Here is a 16,094-nt window from a genome sequence, read left to right on the forward strand (position 1 = left end):
GGAAGGCAGGGGTCACTGAAAGTCTAAAGGTGCACGGGGGTGTGTGTGTGTGCTTGTGTGTGTGAATATTACCTACAATCAATCTCTCGATGATCAAAGAATTAGAGGGAGTGTGCGTGTGCGTGTGCGTGTGCGTGTGTGTGTGTGTGTGTGCGGCCAGTATTGACAAAGTGAGACAGAATCCGAGTTACAAAGGGAGACATGAGAGAGAACACAGTCATCACAGAATCACAATGACAAAACTCAGATTTACCGCTTTAAACACATTATATTCAACATAATAAGAGCTACTTATCAATGAAATACATTATTTCCCACAGTACATTAATTTCAAATGAATAAATTAATGTTGACGAGCTTCTGTTGTCCGTTGCCTTACACCAACAGGCTGCGCCGCTACGTAAACAAATAGTCAAACCTGCGAGCTAGCAACATACTGTAGCAGCCTGTTTGGAGTTAAAGAGACATCACACATTTTCGTTCAATTAGAATTGCGTGGTGTGAGTAGACATACTGTATGTTGTTTTTTGTTTCAGCTTTTTGTTTCAGCTTGCTTACTAGCTACACCTTTAGTTTGTCGCTAGTTGGGAATGCTAGCTGGCTCGGTTGTGTGAAACAGGAAGCAGACAGGCGACCTTACGGTCACCTATCGGGTTGTGTGGTTCTCATGGAAAACAGAACACACAGTGTTTAAAGTTTAAATATGATCCAAATGTATTTTAAACCAAATGTTCTAGACTTTCCTGACGGTGAAGCTAATCAATGAATTCCCCCCCTGTGTGTGTGTGTGTGTGTGGATGAAATCAATACCCGGGTCATGAAAGCACACGGCTGAATCACTCACACCCTGAGCAAACAATTGCGTGGCGACGGAATACGACATAATAGAGAATATAATTTAATAAGTCAGCTGTCAGATGTGGAGAACAGTAACAAGCCTCTCTCTCCTCCAGGCGACGCTCCTGTTTTCATGCTTCCCTCCTCAAGTTCAGGTTCCAGGTTCAAAGTTTGGCGAGTCTGTCCCGTAGCCTGAGGTGCAGGTAATCAGGATCTGTGTTGAAGCTCGCGTGAGCAGATGAAAAGAGGCGAGTAATCCACACCCACGCCTCCATCCGCACCCTGCCAGCCTGGCTGAAAAGAGGAAAGTGAGGATCAAACCCGCCGTAATTAAGCAGGCGTGTCCAGCAATATTCAACTGAGTCGCAGGTTTATATCGAGTTATTTTGAAGACATTATTCTTCCAGATACTGACGGAATGTTAACCTCCGTATAAACACACAGACGTTTTGTCTCATATTGAATTTAAATTACAGGTTTTTGGATTCTCAGGTTTTCTTCTTTGAGCAAACAAAATACAGGCTGCCAAAATAAAAGCAAGCAAGCAAGAAATCAGAAGTCAAAGAGAATGACTATGATTTAACTTTCATTTTCTTAATCAAAAGCATTTTATTTGCAAATGTTTTGCCACTGTAACCTAATTTCCTTACATATATAATTTAGTGAACCACCAGGGGGAGCTTCACGTACCTGTGGTGCCACACACACACCACAGTTTGAGAACCACTGTGACATATTTCTCTATTATATTGTAGCAAAGCTCATTTTATGCAAACAAGGAAACAAGAGAGGGAAAAGTGAAATTATGTCACTTTGATACCTGAATCTTTGCTTGTTTTAAGAAAATAAAAGTCAAATATGAAACAGAGAGATTCCATTCAGCAATAACATGACGTTTAACACACACACACACACACACACACACACACACACACACACACACACACACACACACACACACACACACACGGTCGCGCTTTATTAAGTGATATTGTAGTAAAACGCGCGAGGCAGCAGAGACACGAAGGCACCGCGCCACACACAATGACAAACAATGAGCATAAAGGAGGAATAAACGACTTTCGGAGCGTTTGGAGTCGCGATGAGGTTCACCTGTGTGGGGGAAGAGGGGGAGGCGGGGCGGTCTTGATTGGAGCGCGTCCTTTCTTCTCTCCTCCTCCTCTTCCTCCCTCTCCTCCTCCTCCTCCTCCTCTCCCCCCGCCGGCGCGCTGCCCGCCTCCCTCCCCAAACCCGGAGCGCTTCACTCGGCTCCTCGGTGCCTCCTCCGCCCCGCCGCAGATCATGAGCTCCCGTCTGTGTGACCGGACGCGCCGCGACGCAGATGATTCCATGACGGTGTCCCGCTTCATGCTGACCGAAACTGCTCTTATTTAGGACCCCCCCCGCCCCCCTCACCCGTCCGCCCACCCCCTCTCATCCTCCGGCCGTTACCCACTGCGTTTCTTTGCCCTTTGGATGCGCCATGAAACCTCGCTGGTGGAGTTGTGGCATTCGGTTGGTGGCATGGACGTGGATTTGGAGTGTGACATTACCGGGAGCGTGGAGCATCCCCGCGAATGAAGGTACTACACACACCTACACACACACAGGCGCACACACACTCATACGAGCGCACCTAAAGGTTAACGACCGATTTGAGGTTCGGTGGCTGGCGAGTCCGTGGGAACCTGCGTGTCCGTGGACGCGACGCCGTCCGCGGTCACGCAGGTTCACCGCGATGGATCAGTTGGTCTGATAGCGTTAATGACTCCCGCGTCCCATATGCTGCGCTGATAAAACGGTGGAATAAAAGGAACCTTTGGACCGAGCAGAGAAGCGGAGAGACGCACGGCGCGGCCACATGTTTGACCGGAACATGTTCCTGCTCTGCGTCTGCGGCGCGCAGCGTGATTACAGAGTTTAGATTGATTTGATCTCATCGCATTAGATGCCACTTATCAGCTCAGACTCCCAGTGTGTCAGAGATTCTCTACAGTGAGTTTAAAATTACCACAAATGTAGATATTACGTCATTGCATCGAAACAATGCCCAGTTTCTCCTCTTGTTTCTCTTTTAAATCATATTTGAGGTCCTTGTCCGTCTGGTTTCCTTTGCAGATTGAACTCTGAACAAACCCGAGCAGCAATAAATAACAAACAGATATCAGTGATACAGTTTATGTTTTTATTGTCAGTCAGAAATTAACTTTTTCATTTGGCAGTGCTCATAAATTGGCACAGGTTCATTTGATCTGAGACCAAATCAGTGCTTTATCTTCCACTGAACAAAAACCCCAAACTGCCCAAATTCCCATGTGGTGGCAAAATATATATATATACAGGAAAAGAAGTGTGTGTGTGTGAAATATCAGCTGTGTCCCAGGCTTTTGTCCCCAGGCTGCAGAGTGTGTTAATAGCTGGAGATGGATGCTATTGTTCAGGGCGATCAGACAGCACTATCCAGGGAAGGAGCACATCCATCAACCCGGCTTATTCTTCACGTGGCAGATTTATTTGGTCAGTGTTTGGATTCACAAAGGTGGTTCCCAATGTCTGAGGCCACCGGACTCTCCCGGGTGTTTGTTGTTTTTTTCTGCGGGGGAGATCACTTGGCAATGTATGAAATAGTTCTGCTGGTGTTTCTGAATCGCCTTACAGTGAAAGGACGGTTGGATGCAGCTGTCCTTTGTGAAGGCGCCCTTTGGATTTAATGATGCCTGAACCATAAACTAACCACCTCACAGGGATTGGGGGCGGCGGGCTGTGGTTGAGAGTGTTTCATGTTGGATTAAAACATTGATTAATATTTCACTACAATCACTTGAAAGGAGTCTTTTGAATCGCTGAATCAATACTCTTGCACTTTTTATTTGGAACCAGTTCAAATAATCTTGGCATTGAGAACGATTCTGTTAAAACAAACGGCCCTACTGAAGCCAAAGCCCGGGGCTGGGAGATCACCGAGTGTGTGTGTGTGTGTGTGTGTGTGTGTGTGTGTGTGTGTGTGTGTGTGTCAAAAGAGTATTGACCCCATCTATAGTTTATGAGAAGGGAGAAGAGTTCACTGGTTTGTATCTGATCTCGCGTTTTGTTATATTGTAACATCTCAGAGTGGAGAAGCTGCGAGCTGCTTAATGAACACGTTACCGAGCTGAAGACGAATCTGAGTGAGCCGTTTAAGAATGAAGAGTGAAACTTGACACGTATTTGCATGGCTGAGGGATAATCATACCGTCGCTTTCCTAATTGCACATTTGGAGCGAAAGCCGTAATTAAAATAGCCTCATTCTGTATTGTCTCTCATCGGGGCGAAATTGTTGTAATTGGCGAAACAAGATGGAACCATTTTCAATTGGCTGGGGACATAATGAGGGATGTCAGCCTGGACACGTGTCCCTCTTCGTTTTGGTCTTCCTCTGCGCGTCCACTGCAGCATAACGGCTCCACAAATGAGACAAAGTGTGTGTCAAACTTTGGATACACAGCTTTGCTTTGCCTCGCTCGCACCCAGAATGTTGAATCTGAACGGAACAATAAGTGAAGAGTGAAAAAGCCCAGATGTCTGTTTCTATTGTATTTGTAACAGTGTTGTTGGCTAAAGGAGCGGCGGTCCTGCAGCAGGGGTCCCACTACTGATTTAGCAAAGCGATTCCACTTTGCCAAGTTGATTAATTTTCTCACTTCAAGCTAATCCATTCTCATTTCTTATCGATCAATTTGTGGGAACACACATCTTTGAAGCGGTGCCAAGGCGGCCTCACATCTGTATCAGGGCTTGTTACCGCCATCGATTCATAATAATGTTTGTCTAATGGGGATTAGTCGAGTAGTCGAGTGGGTAGGGCTCGATTAAGGACCGGAGGGTTGCCGGTTCGAGTCCCTGCCGAGGTGCCCCTGAGCAAGGCACCGAACCCTCAATTGCTCCCCCCTCTGTGAAGGGTGGTAATATAATGTAATGTAAGTCGCTTTGGATAAAAGCGTCTGCCAAATGATCGTAATGTAATGTAATGTAATGAATTTAGTGTCGGGCAGGTTTAAATGTGCCACTTTCCTGTCTGCTTGTAATGGTGTCCATCAATTTTCAGCATGAGGCTAAATCAAGATGAATGAGGGTGTGTGTGTGTTTGCTTGCCTGGCTGTGAGAGAGTGAAATGTAATGAATGAATCAACATGTATAGATGGATAAAAAGGCATGAAAAAGGCAACAATGGAAACCGTTGTTGTTTCCGTAGCGGCAAATCCAAAGTCAATATGCCGTTGTGAAGCATTCAGGTCAAGTTGGCACTTCAACCGTCTGAATGTCAAGCATCCCACAACCCAAAATCAGCACCTTGGCAGCCACGGTGCCTCTCGGATCGAAGGTTCTGTCGTTTCAAGGAGGATTCCTTTTTTTTCCCATCAGTATTCCCCAAGCAGAAAATCCACTTATTCCTGAACACGGAATAAGTGAATACGGAGAGAATATCCTTGAAGTAATGAGTAATGTCACTACAAGACCTTCAAATCACTCCTTCAAACTGAACCAAGATGACTTTTAATATGTAGATCATTGTCACGACGGAGCTTAAACCTGTTAGAGAGAGAGAGCGAGAGAGAGAGAGAGAGGTAACCTCTCCCTTATGATCTAGTTCAGCATCACTTATCTCTTCTTTATGGCCTAATTAGTTGTCTAATCGCCTCCTAAGGACATCCTTTATTATTCTCTGCAGAGCGGTGGAGACGGTAAGAGAGCAGTTGTGTGTGTGTGTGTGTGTGTGTGTTAGGAGTAGTTGACTGTGTCTCTGTTACTGAACCCGCTCTGGTCTCACTTTTGTTGTGCTTTTTATGGCTCTCATTCTCGTTGCCGTCGGTTGAGGAGATCCGGGTTGACTCGTGGGTGGACTGCTTTGTGTCGCTTGAAGGCAGCACACCTGGACGCGTGTTCCCCACGTGAGCGTTCGCCCCGGCTTTATTGTTGGACCGGGGGAACGTCACGAGGTCGCTCCTGCAAGTGGAAGCAGCAAGCGAAATCCTCACCTACATCATCGTTCCACTGGGAGGAACCAAACGTGCCCAGATCACACTGACTTTGCCCGGTCAGAGTAACTTAACACTAACGTCCATTTAATAAGAGAGCACATGACATCATCTTGTGAGCAGATGTTCATAGTAGAAGCTTTGACTTTCGGAAATACAGTACTTTCCTCCATTGTTGTTCGTGTGCCAGCCAGTGATGAGCGACTGCCTTAGTGAATCCACTCGGGCACATGTGATCCAGTCCCACTCTTATGGACCTCTTCCTTTTGCCAGTCATTCCATTTCAGTATCCCAGGCTGACAGGTAGATCTCTGTAGCTCTTATCTGACGATGCATCTCTAACCCACCACATCCAGATCCTTATCCTGGATCCAAACCAGATGTCACCTGGGACACACACGCCTGAAACAGCTTGATTTCTAGATGCGTGTGTGTGTTTGTGTGCCATTTCAGGTTGATTCATCGTCTGTGTTATCTTTAGATGTTCAGCTTTTTAGTGTCCTCAGGTGGTTGAAGTTGTTGTCAGAGAAACGGAGGCACTTCAGAAAGGGAAACTCCCAACTCCAATTCAATCCAGACCAATTATCAGGTAACGGATACGATTTGGCCGATAAAATGTTGGCTGATAATCTGCTCGCTCCCTTTCAAGAGGAGAAAGCAGACAGACATTTATCTTGGCGCTGGCGAAGATTTGGAATTCCTACATTTGCCAATCAGCGATAGAAAGACTTTGTACTTTTGTTCACAGTCAATATTTTCCAGAGGAGTAAAGAAAGATCTTGGTTCTTTGCAGACGATATCCGTTTCTCTCTGTGTGATAAACACATCAAAGGCAGGATGGACGGCGGAGCTGAGAACAAGGCCCTTTTGTTGCTAATTGCAAACGTTCACACCATTGGACAACTAAAAATGGCAACTGCCACGGTTCATAATGAGTGTAATTAGCATGCCGGCTGCATGGCATCGAGCGGCGGTGAGAAAATGAGTGTGAGAAAGTGTATAGGTGTCGTGAGTGATGGGTTTAGGACAGTGTGCTTATTTTTAGTGTATGTAACGTTAGATGGTTACTGTATATCAGGGTCTGAAATGAAAGGGGTGACATTAAAGCGACATAAAGACAGAAGTCAGGTGTGTGTTTGCTCTTGGCAGCTGTCGACCTCGGGGGTGACAGGAAAGGGCGACAGGAAAAGCTAGATCAGCCTGAAAAGAGACAATGTCACTTTGAAGCACAACAGCAGCGTTTGGTGAACACCGTCGCCAAAATTCACAGTTCAGCCAAAGAACGAGAAGCGAATAATAGCCGCGGCTCTTCGCTCTGTTCTTAGCGCGCACGTCTCCTTAGCGCGCACGTCTCCAGGCCGCGTGGAGCTTGATGACACCTCTGACTCTCCAGCAGGCTCATACGTCTGTTTGGTGCGTTGTGCGAATGGAGAGTTCCTCCTGTGAGCGTCCAGGAGAGATCTGACACGCTAATTCAAGGATGAGTGGAAGGTTTTAAATGAGAAGGTTCAGCTCCCCAAAAACTGACACAACTCAGCTTCATATTCTCTCACCGCTGTGCTGTGTGTGTGTGTGTGTGTCTGTGTGTCTGTGTGTCTGTGTGTGTCCTGCACCTGCTGTAGCGCTCGCACCGAAGCATAAATGCGCTTCCTGCTGTCGCCTGTGTAATGAAGACCTAATTGATCAATATCATCAGATATTACGCCTGCAGTGTGTGCCATGTGTTCTCAGCCCACTTAATGAGTTTACCGGCTCACCGTGTGTGTGTGTGTGTGTGTGTGTGCGTGCGCGCGTTTGTTTGGAACAACCTTTGCGCCGTTCTGTTTGATGCTTTTTTTGAGAAGAGAAATCTGAAGTATTGATGGTAATTAGTCTTCCTTAGTAATTAGTCTTCACCGCTAATTTAACACTCATGTAATCAATCTGCTTCTTGATTGATCGTATCAGCGGTGCAGCCCTTCAATTTAATGAAACTGTCGATATCAAAGTCTCCTACCATAGAACCAATAAAAATCCAGTTACTCAGGTTTAGATTTGATTCGAAACCATATTGAGTTTAAAGGTGTGTTGGTTTCTAAACCCAACTAAAGAACGCTTGATTCATGTCTGTAGGTACATGTATGTCGTTTTGTATCGTTTTGTCCCTTTCAGTCTCATCCCTCCTAACTGTGATTTCTTTGTCTCGACAGTGAACCTGCTGGATTCTCGCTCTGTGATGGGAGACCTGGGCTGGGTCGCGTACCCGAAGAACGGGGTGAGTAGGACTTGAGCGGTTCGTCTGGTTGACTTATTGTAATGGAATTGGAGTGGGTTGTGTACCGTTGTTGAGCTGTAAAGACTAAGTTCAAAGCGTCAAAGGTCTAAAATGTAGATTTTCTGTTGTTGTTCCGCATTTTGGATGTTTGTCATGTTGGATGTTTGTCATGAGATGAAATTACCTTAAGATGAACTGGGGCCCTAGAAATCAATTGACCAAAGACCAAAGGCTGCAAGATGTTAGCACCTGTTCCGTCGTCTTAGTCGAGAACTAGAATTTAAACCAAAGTAATGTTTGTCTAGAACGCCACTGCCTAAGGCTAAACATTTTTAATAAAGGTTATGACAGAATTTCAAGATTAAGTTCCTGGGTATTTCGGTTCATTGCTTGACATTTGGATGTGGATGGTTATCGCGTAACTCACACACTCACTAAGTAACTCCAGCGGCGGTTGAAGCACCAAAGAAGAAGCCTGCCGAGACACAACTGCAGCCTTTGTTCTCTGGAGGTTAGCGGTCATCTCATTTCTAACAACCCTCCGATCATTATCAGGGTAAATGGAATTCATGAATAAGTTATTAAAAGTCAGCGCGGACTGTTTTACTCTCCAGCCAGGAATTGGATTTCCATTTAAAGCATTCCCATGGTGAGGGATAATTAGAGGGTGCCTTTCTATAAGTGCTATTGTAGCTATAGCACTGTGTTAATATGGTGTGTTTTATTCTGAAGTACATCCAGAGTTTTGGTGCTGCTTCTCCTCATGACGCAGTTCTCCACCTTGTCCCGCCCCTTGGGGATTGATTATTGCTTCAGTTGCTTGAAGGACAAATTCATTTGCTGATCCCTATTTGATCCACGTTGGAAAAGAAATCGCTCATATAATCGCGAGCCGCCGTCGGCTAGAAAAAAGAAAAGGCTGTGAACCAATTGTGCTGAGCAAGGCTTTTTCCCCGCCACCGCGAATTCCAATCCCGCTGCTCCCGGCTCTGTGGGATGCACGGAGACGGGCCGGATCCCGCTGACAAAGGCAGCACGTCTACGCTCATATGAACCAATGAGTACCTGATTGTGTGTGCGGTTGCTACAATGCAAGCGCATAAATAAGTGAGTCCAGGATAGGCAAGGTGTGGGAACGTGTTTATGGATCTGATAAGGACATTGTCTATTTGATGGGTTATTCATGTACATTTTGCAGTTTCTCTCTTAAGCAAACATGTACTCTGACGGCGGGAGGAACTTAAACACCCGCGCTGCATTTTAATAGACGCTCCCTCATTGCTGCATGCCGCCATTGTGATTCTTATCGTGTTTGCCGTTCAATCGACAGCGTTTCCCCAATCTGCAGAACGGACGAGAAGTGCACTCCAAGGGCTCCTACACACTCTCTCACACACACACACATATACACACACACACACACACACACAGGCTACTTGGCAGCGGAAGTCTTTTCCGTGGCTAAATAAGATGTTGAGGAAGCTTCGGAAGCTCTTTTTAGTTTCACGTTCCAGATGGTTTGTTTCATCCCTCCTTTTCTCATCCTCATCCTCCTCCCCCTTCATCCTTCCTCCTCTCCTCTGCTGCCGCCGCCCCCCCCCCCCCCCCACCTTCCTCGTCCGCGAGCATTTGTTTGATTCCTCGCCCAGGTTTTTCTCTCTTTTTTTTCTAAACTTCTTACTTATTTCCGTCGACGGTCTTATCTCGCCCATCTTCTCTCATTTCTGCTTCCTTCTCCCAGAGCTTCATTACGCTTTGAAAACATCTTGAAACACACTTTTAAAGCAAATAGGAGATGGAAGGTAATTTTAAAAAAAGCCTTTAAGACGAGATGGATGACCTTGAAAATATCATTAACTGGCACTTTAATATGAAAGCAGGATGTGCTGTACTACAATTAAGTGATGGACTCTATAGGAGATTATAGAGCTCACATATTTACTGATGTTTCGCCCTAAACTTAAAGGTTTACGACTTCAGGATTGAAAGCCTGTTTGTTTGGGCACTTTTCTTCCTCACACTTGTTTCTCCATCACCTTTTCTGAGCTATTTCAGGTTAGAAATCCAGACCTTTTAGGGTAGAATTACAGGTCCACACTCTTTCCGAGGCCCAAGTCAACCTATTTGTATCTAACCAAACAGGGATCCATTCAGAAGTCTGCACACTCGCTACATTAACATCAGATATCTCCAGAATGCTTCAACTTCAACCTAAAAATGAAAGAGATAGAAAGAAATTCTGTAAATCTAATTCCTTCACTCACTCGTCATAAAACACACATGGCTCAGTCTGACGTTAAACTTCAGAGCTATGAAATCAGCATTTTTAAAGTCGTACAATACTCAGGTCTTACATATGTAGCGGCTAATTAAGGCTTTTACCCGCTACACCCCTTACAGCAATGTGTTGGTAATAAGACACCAGTGAGCTAATTAAATGTTAGAGAAGCTAAAATTATCTTGGCTCTAATTTCGTGTGGCACTGTGTAGTTAGTTTGATTTTGTTTATGCATTAGGCCCATTATGTGATAGATACAGGGACTCACATTGAAGTATAGGAGCTTTAAGAAGGCCCCCAAAACATCCAACACTATTTGGTTCTGGCCCAAAGCAGATCAGTGTGAAAGTGTGCGAGGCAGGAATGAAAGTATGAGAAAGACGCAGAGACGCAGGGACAGACTGAGACAGACAAAAGGGATAAGGGAGGACACCTCCTCCTCCTCCTCTGTCTCCCCCCCCTCCCGCTTTGAAGCAGAGGGGTAAAAGTCGCTGATAAAGAGGTACGGATAGGCAGAATACGGATGAAAGGAGACAGCGAAAGGAAGATGAGGCAACAAGGGGAAGATGAATGGGAGAAAAGAGAGAGAGGAGAGAAAGCAGAGGGTTTGTGCACTCTGAAGGGTCTCAGCGGGGGAGGCAGTTTGTCAGTTTGTCTCCTCCTGATGTGTCATTGTGGGTGTCTGACAGCGGCGGAGCAGATGAGGATGATGAGATACGGAGACGGGGGGAGGGAGAGAGAGAGGGAGAGAGAGCGGTGTGAGAAATGAGCAGTAATGGTAAGATGCACTGTACCAACAGATTAGATCACGAGTGATGTTGCCGATAGAAATGGGAATATTAGGAAGACGTCAGCCGTCAGGTCCAATAGAGAGACTCTGAGGGTCTGGATTAGAGCTGCAGATACGTCCTACCAGTTATAAAGTTTGAATCAAAATGGGTCAATTGGGGATTCAGCTTGTTTGGTTGAACCGCAAGATACTTTTAGATTCAAATGAATTCTGTCACGATTTCCTCCTCAAATTAGGTTAAAAAATGAGTTTTGCAAAGATGCGTGCCAAGTCTTTGAACCAAAATGGCTACAAATTAGTTTATTATTCTTTATTATGGTTGCTAGAATATGATCCTAAATGTGAAATTACAATGGATATGTATCAAACTGGAGCTAAGATAGAGGCCTGAATTGCAGCCTGGACACATCCATCACAAACGACCATGCTGTATGTAATCTGACAGTGCTGCCCACTTAATCCCACCGTATTAGCATCATATAGTGTTTATGTTGCTGTAGTTATAGATACAACAACAGCCGACCTTCCTCATAGTAAATCAGTTGTAAAAGGAGCGGACAGAAGAAGTCCTCGCCTGTCCTCCCTCACTATCCTCCTGTTCATACACATGTTCAGAGATTTGGGCTGCCGATCATGTGGCCTTGGGAGAGACGATATCTTTACCGTGTCATTAAGAAGGTAATGGAATAAAGGAGACGCCGACAGGAAAGAAGGTGGAACAGAAGCAGCAGATCTCATGAGACGGATTATTTGGCCGCCATATCCGTCCCTGTCATCTCTAACAGCGGCTTGCGTGGAGGAGAAGTGAGGAGAAAGGGCAGAGAGAGTGGAGGAGATAAGCAGGGAAGGGAGTGTGACAGGACGGAGGGAAGTGGAAGCCAGGAAGGAGCTGCAGGAGGAAGTGGGGGAAGGAAACGGCGAGTGGAGTAACAGTGTTACTGGGTTAATGTGTTTAGCTTTATTGTGTTTAATTACCTGGAAGTATCCTGGAAGTTTTCCTGGACGTGGCAGTCACGGCATGTCGGTTAGATTAATTTTGCGAATGTAGGGCAAAGCCACTTGGTTTCCCATTTCTTTTTACACACAGAAGCTCAGGGAACCTCATTTATGAGAGGAACCTCCTTCCCCCACTAATAAGAAGTTCACGAAACAATCAGAAGCCGGCGTTCTCTCTCTAATCAGAAGGTGGAAGATTGAGGTGAGGGGATAAGGAGGGCGGGAAAGGAAAGGTCGCAGGCGGAAGAAGAGAGGGAGGAGCGTTTCCATGGCGCTGCCGCGGCGGTCAGGGCATAATGGCCGACGACATCAGGGCTGTAGAGGCAGGAGGCCAACCGATACAGCTGCAAGTCTGCTGACGGATCCAACACACACACATACACACATACAGAACACACATATGGACCGAGAAAATGAACTAATGAGGAGCTAGAGCGGCACCTATAGGCACAGCTGGATGTATGGAGCTAAGTGGCAAGGCAATCCAGGACGAGAGAGAGAGGTGAGGGAGAGAGAGAGAGTGACGGTGCTTAAATGAGGGACCTGAGCTCAACATGAGTGTCGGCTCCATGTCCCCATTAAGTCTCGTGCTGGATTCACGTGTTGAAAAAACCTTATTATGGAATCTGCCGCAGGAAACGCTTTGGCTCGGGCGCGCCTCGTTGCTTTTCATTAGGTGGCGATAATCCTTAATGGCTTTGTTGTGCGAAAACTGGGAGAAGCTTCACAAAGTTAATGAGACGCTCGGAATCTCCATCGCCATCAACAAATCAACATCCGGTTTGCGTTCGCGGCGATTGTTCGGCCGTACGAATGGACGGAGCATAGAACTTCCGGTTTTCCATCTCCAGCGCACGTCGTTAGAAACTCTTAGCCATCATTGATTGACAGGTTCTTGACATGGACACTTCTCCCTGTCGCAGCGGCACAGATGGTGGGAAATAGATTGGAACCTTTTTAAAACGGCGGTGGAGGCATCGTCATCGTCATCGTCATCCACAAATGGACAAAAGTCACAGCAGCAGGGAAATTCTCAATATTCAACTTCTTCTGTGTCGGCCATCTATTGACCGGTGTAAAAAGCTGAATAATAGGAATAAACTACACCTTTGATTAAACACAACCAACCCAAACAGATGCTGGGAAGATGTCCTAAAATATCAAGCGACACGGACAAATTGCTCAATCTGGCCTCCATTCTCCCAGTCAGCTGTCTGCATAATGTGAGGCTCTGTGTGTGTGTGTGTGTGTGTGTGTGTGTGTGTGTGTGTGTGTGTGTGTGTGTGTGTGTGTGTGTGTGTGTGTGTGTGTGTGTGTGTGTGTGTGTGTGTGCGTGTGTGTGCGTGCCTGCGTGCCTGCGTGCGTGCGTGTGTGTTTCCAGACGTCGGCTTCAACCATATGTCATCGCTTCATGTTATTTACTAGTCATTTATATCTAATTGTTTAGCACGTCTTGATTAAGACTGAAAACAAAACGTTAAACCAAAAATAAGTAGTTGTACGATGAAGAGAGAGAGAGAGCGAGAGAGAGAGAGACGGCAGATTGTACAGCCACAGCCAGGCTTGATTAATACAGCCCATTACGCCATAACACCAGATCATAGCCGGGTCCCTCCGGCCGTATTACCGTGACATGATGAAGGACCCGTATTAGCCATGGGAGACTGCTAGTGATGCAGATAATAGCCACATCCCGGGAGACCTGCGGAGGGAATTAATGCTGCTGTCTGACACACACACACACACGAGCATGGATGCAGACACAGATTCACACACGCAGGCGCTGGAGTCTCACACACACAGATGAAGACACACTCGCATGAGCATTAATTCTGTCTTTCAGTCTTTTTTGCTGACAAGGAGTCTATCTGCTATTCATGGCCAACGTGTTTCTACCTCATAATACCACTGCGTTCTCTTTCGGGAAATGAGAAAATGAGGTGGAGGGGATGAGGATTATTCCGATATCTATACTTACACACACACACACACACACACACACACACACACACGCACACACGCTTACACATTTAAGCCATTCTAAAAGGCATCACTGTAGCTCATCTTCTACTATGATTCCCTTCCCACTTTCCATTCATCTCAATCCCTGTCTCTCTCTCTCTCTCTCTCTCTCTCGCTCTCGCTCTCGCTCTCGCTCTCTCTACCTCAGTGGGAGGAGATCGGTGAGGTAGATGAGGACTACGCCCCCATCCACACCTACCAAGTGTGCCGCGTCATGGAGCAGAACCAGAACAACTGGCTCCACACCAACTGGATCCTGACCGAGGGCGCCCAGCGGGTCTTCATCGAGCTCAAGTTCACCCTGCGCGACTGCAACAGCCTGCCGGGCGGCGTGGGGACGTGCAAGGAGACGTTCAACATGTACTACTACGAGACCAACGGCGACGAGGAGGAGATGGAGGACGGCGAGATGAGGGACGGAACGGGGATGACGGAGGAGGAAGACCGAGCCATGAAGGAGAGCAGGTACATCAAAATCGACACCATAGCGGCGGACGAGAGCTTCACCGAGCTGGACCTGGGCGACCGCGTGATGAAGCTCAACACGGAGGTGCGCGACTTGGGCCCCCTGACCAGGAAGGGCTTCTACCTGGCGTTTCAGGATTTGGGCGCTTGCATCGCTCTGGTGTCGGTGCGGGTTTTCTACAAACGCTGCCCCCTGCTGGTGAAAAGCCTGGCCGAGTTTCCCGACACCATTCCGGGCTCGGAGGCCTCGCAGCTGGTGGAGGTGGTGGGCCGCTGCGTCAACAACTCCCTGCCCCTGTACGAGCCTCCCAGGATGCACTGTAGCACGGAGGGGGAGTGGCTGGTGCCCATCGGGAAGTGCGTGTGCCAACAGGGGTTCGAGGAGATCAACGGATCCTGTCACGGTGAGAGAAGGATGTGTGTGTGTGTCTAAGTGAGTGAGTGAGTTTATTTCTGCTTATTCTGCTGGAAGTAACGCCAACCTTCTGCTTCGCCAAGGTATTAATCCTGCATTCATCACTCTAGTTATGTAAAGGTTAAATAGTACGAGCCGTAAAATAAACTGAAGTGAAGTAAGAACCCGTTTTGATGAAAGAGAGAAACGGTTGCTCCATATTAATTCACAATAATGAAATAGTAATAAATGGAAGTCATGAATTAGAGAGAGTGAATAATCTTGAGATGAGGCCAAAAGGCAAAACGCTGAGATAAGGAGGTTTCTACTCAACAGCTGCGACACTTTAATGAAAGTTTGTCTTGTGATGAATGAAAGGTCATCGTCTGCAGAGTGACAGAACATTCATCTGGAAAATACAAACTATAGGCATTAAACTAAAGCAACTAAGGGAGGAGGGAGTATGAGATTGATATTGCACAGGACTGTTTTCGGCCCCGTGTTTGTTTGGGTTCTTGTCGTGTGTGTGTGTGTGTGTGTGTGTGTTTGTTTGCCTCCTTCCTCTTGTCGCTCAGTATAGTCCGTGTCTCGCTGTGTGTTTTCCCGGTTTTCCCCTGAGCCTCAGAAGCACTTTGCTGCTTCCCGCACGGTCGCCGCTCGGGCCCGAACGTTCCCGACCGCCGAGCCTCTAACCTTCGCTGTCACGTCCGCGGGGCCACCAGGGTCACACAGCTCTCCTCCTCCTCCTCCTCTTCGTCGCTCCTCCACACTCCTCTCCTCTCGCCGCTTTATCAAACAACTCCATTCTCGCACTGGCACACCAGACTGTACTTGTGCCAACAAGAGCTCCTCTGAGTGGCAGAGCAAATTTATCTAGAAGAAAAACACCACAGAGCAGTTACTTTAGCAGCGGCAGGCAGAGTGGCAAAGGAAACTGAAATGTTCTCCTGACAGCGTGTTATCGCTTCACACACACACACACACACACACACACACACTCACACTCACACTCACACACACACGCTGTCCTAGCAAACAAGAA

The 16,094-nt window shown here is 46.8% G+C and overlaps 1 protein-coding gene across 1 annotated transcript in view; it reads left to right on the plus strand.

Moving 5' to 3' along the window:
• The first annotated feature begins 2,340 nt into the window (after nucleotides 1–2,340).
• The window catches only part of epha5 (EPH receptor A5), a 45,009-nt gene continuing 31,255 nt past the window's right edge, over nucleotides 2,341–16,094 (plus strand). Inside the window, exons 1-3 of the mRNA XM_076163871.1 lie at nucleotides 2,341–2,420; nucleotides 8,043–8,107; nucleotides 14,342–15,062. Of these exons, the coding sequence (XP_076019986.1) occupies nucleotides 8,069–8,107; nucleotides 14,342–15,062 (760 nt within the window). The 5' untranslated portion in view covers nucleotides 2,341–2,420; nucleotides 8,043–8,068. The remainder of the gene's footprint in view (nucleotides 2,421–8,042; nucleotides 8,108–14,341; nucleotides 15,063–16,094) is intronic.

This window comes from Genypterus blacodes, unplaced genomic scaffold (genome assembly GCF_046128005.1).
Source record: "Genypterus blacodes isolate CSIRO-AG114 ecotype Tasmania unplaced genomic scaffold, CSIRO-AGI_Gbla_v1 ptg000133l_1, whole genome shotgun sequence".
Classification (NCBI taxonomy): Eukaryota; Metazoa; Chordata; class Actinopteri; order Ophidiiformes; family Ophidiidae; genus Genypterus; species Genypterus blacodes.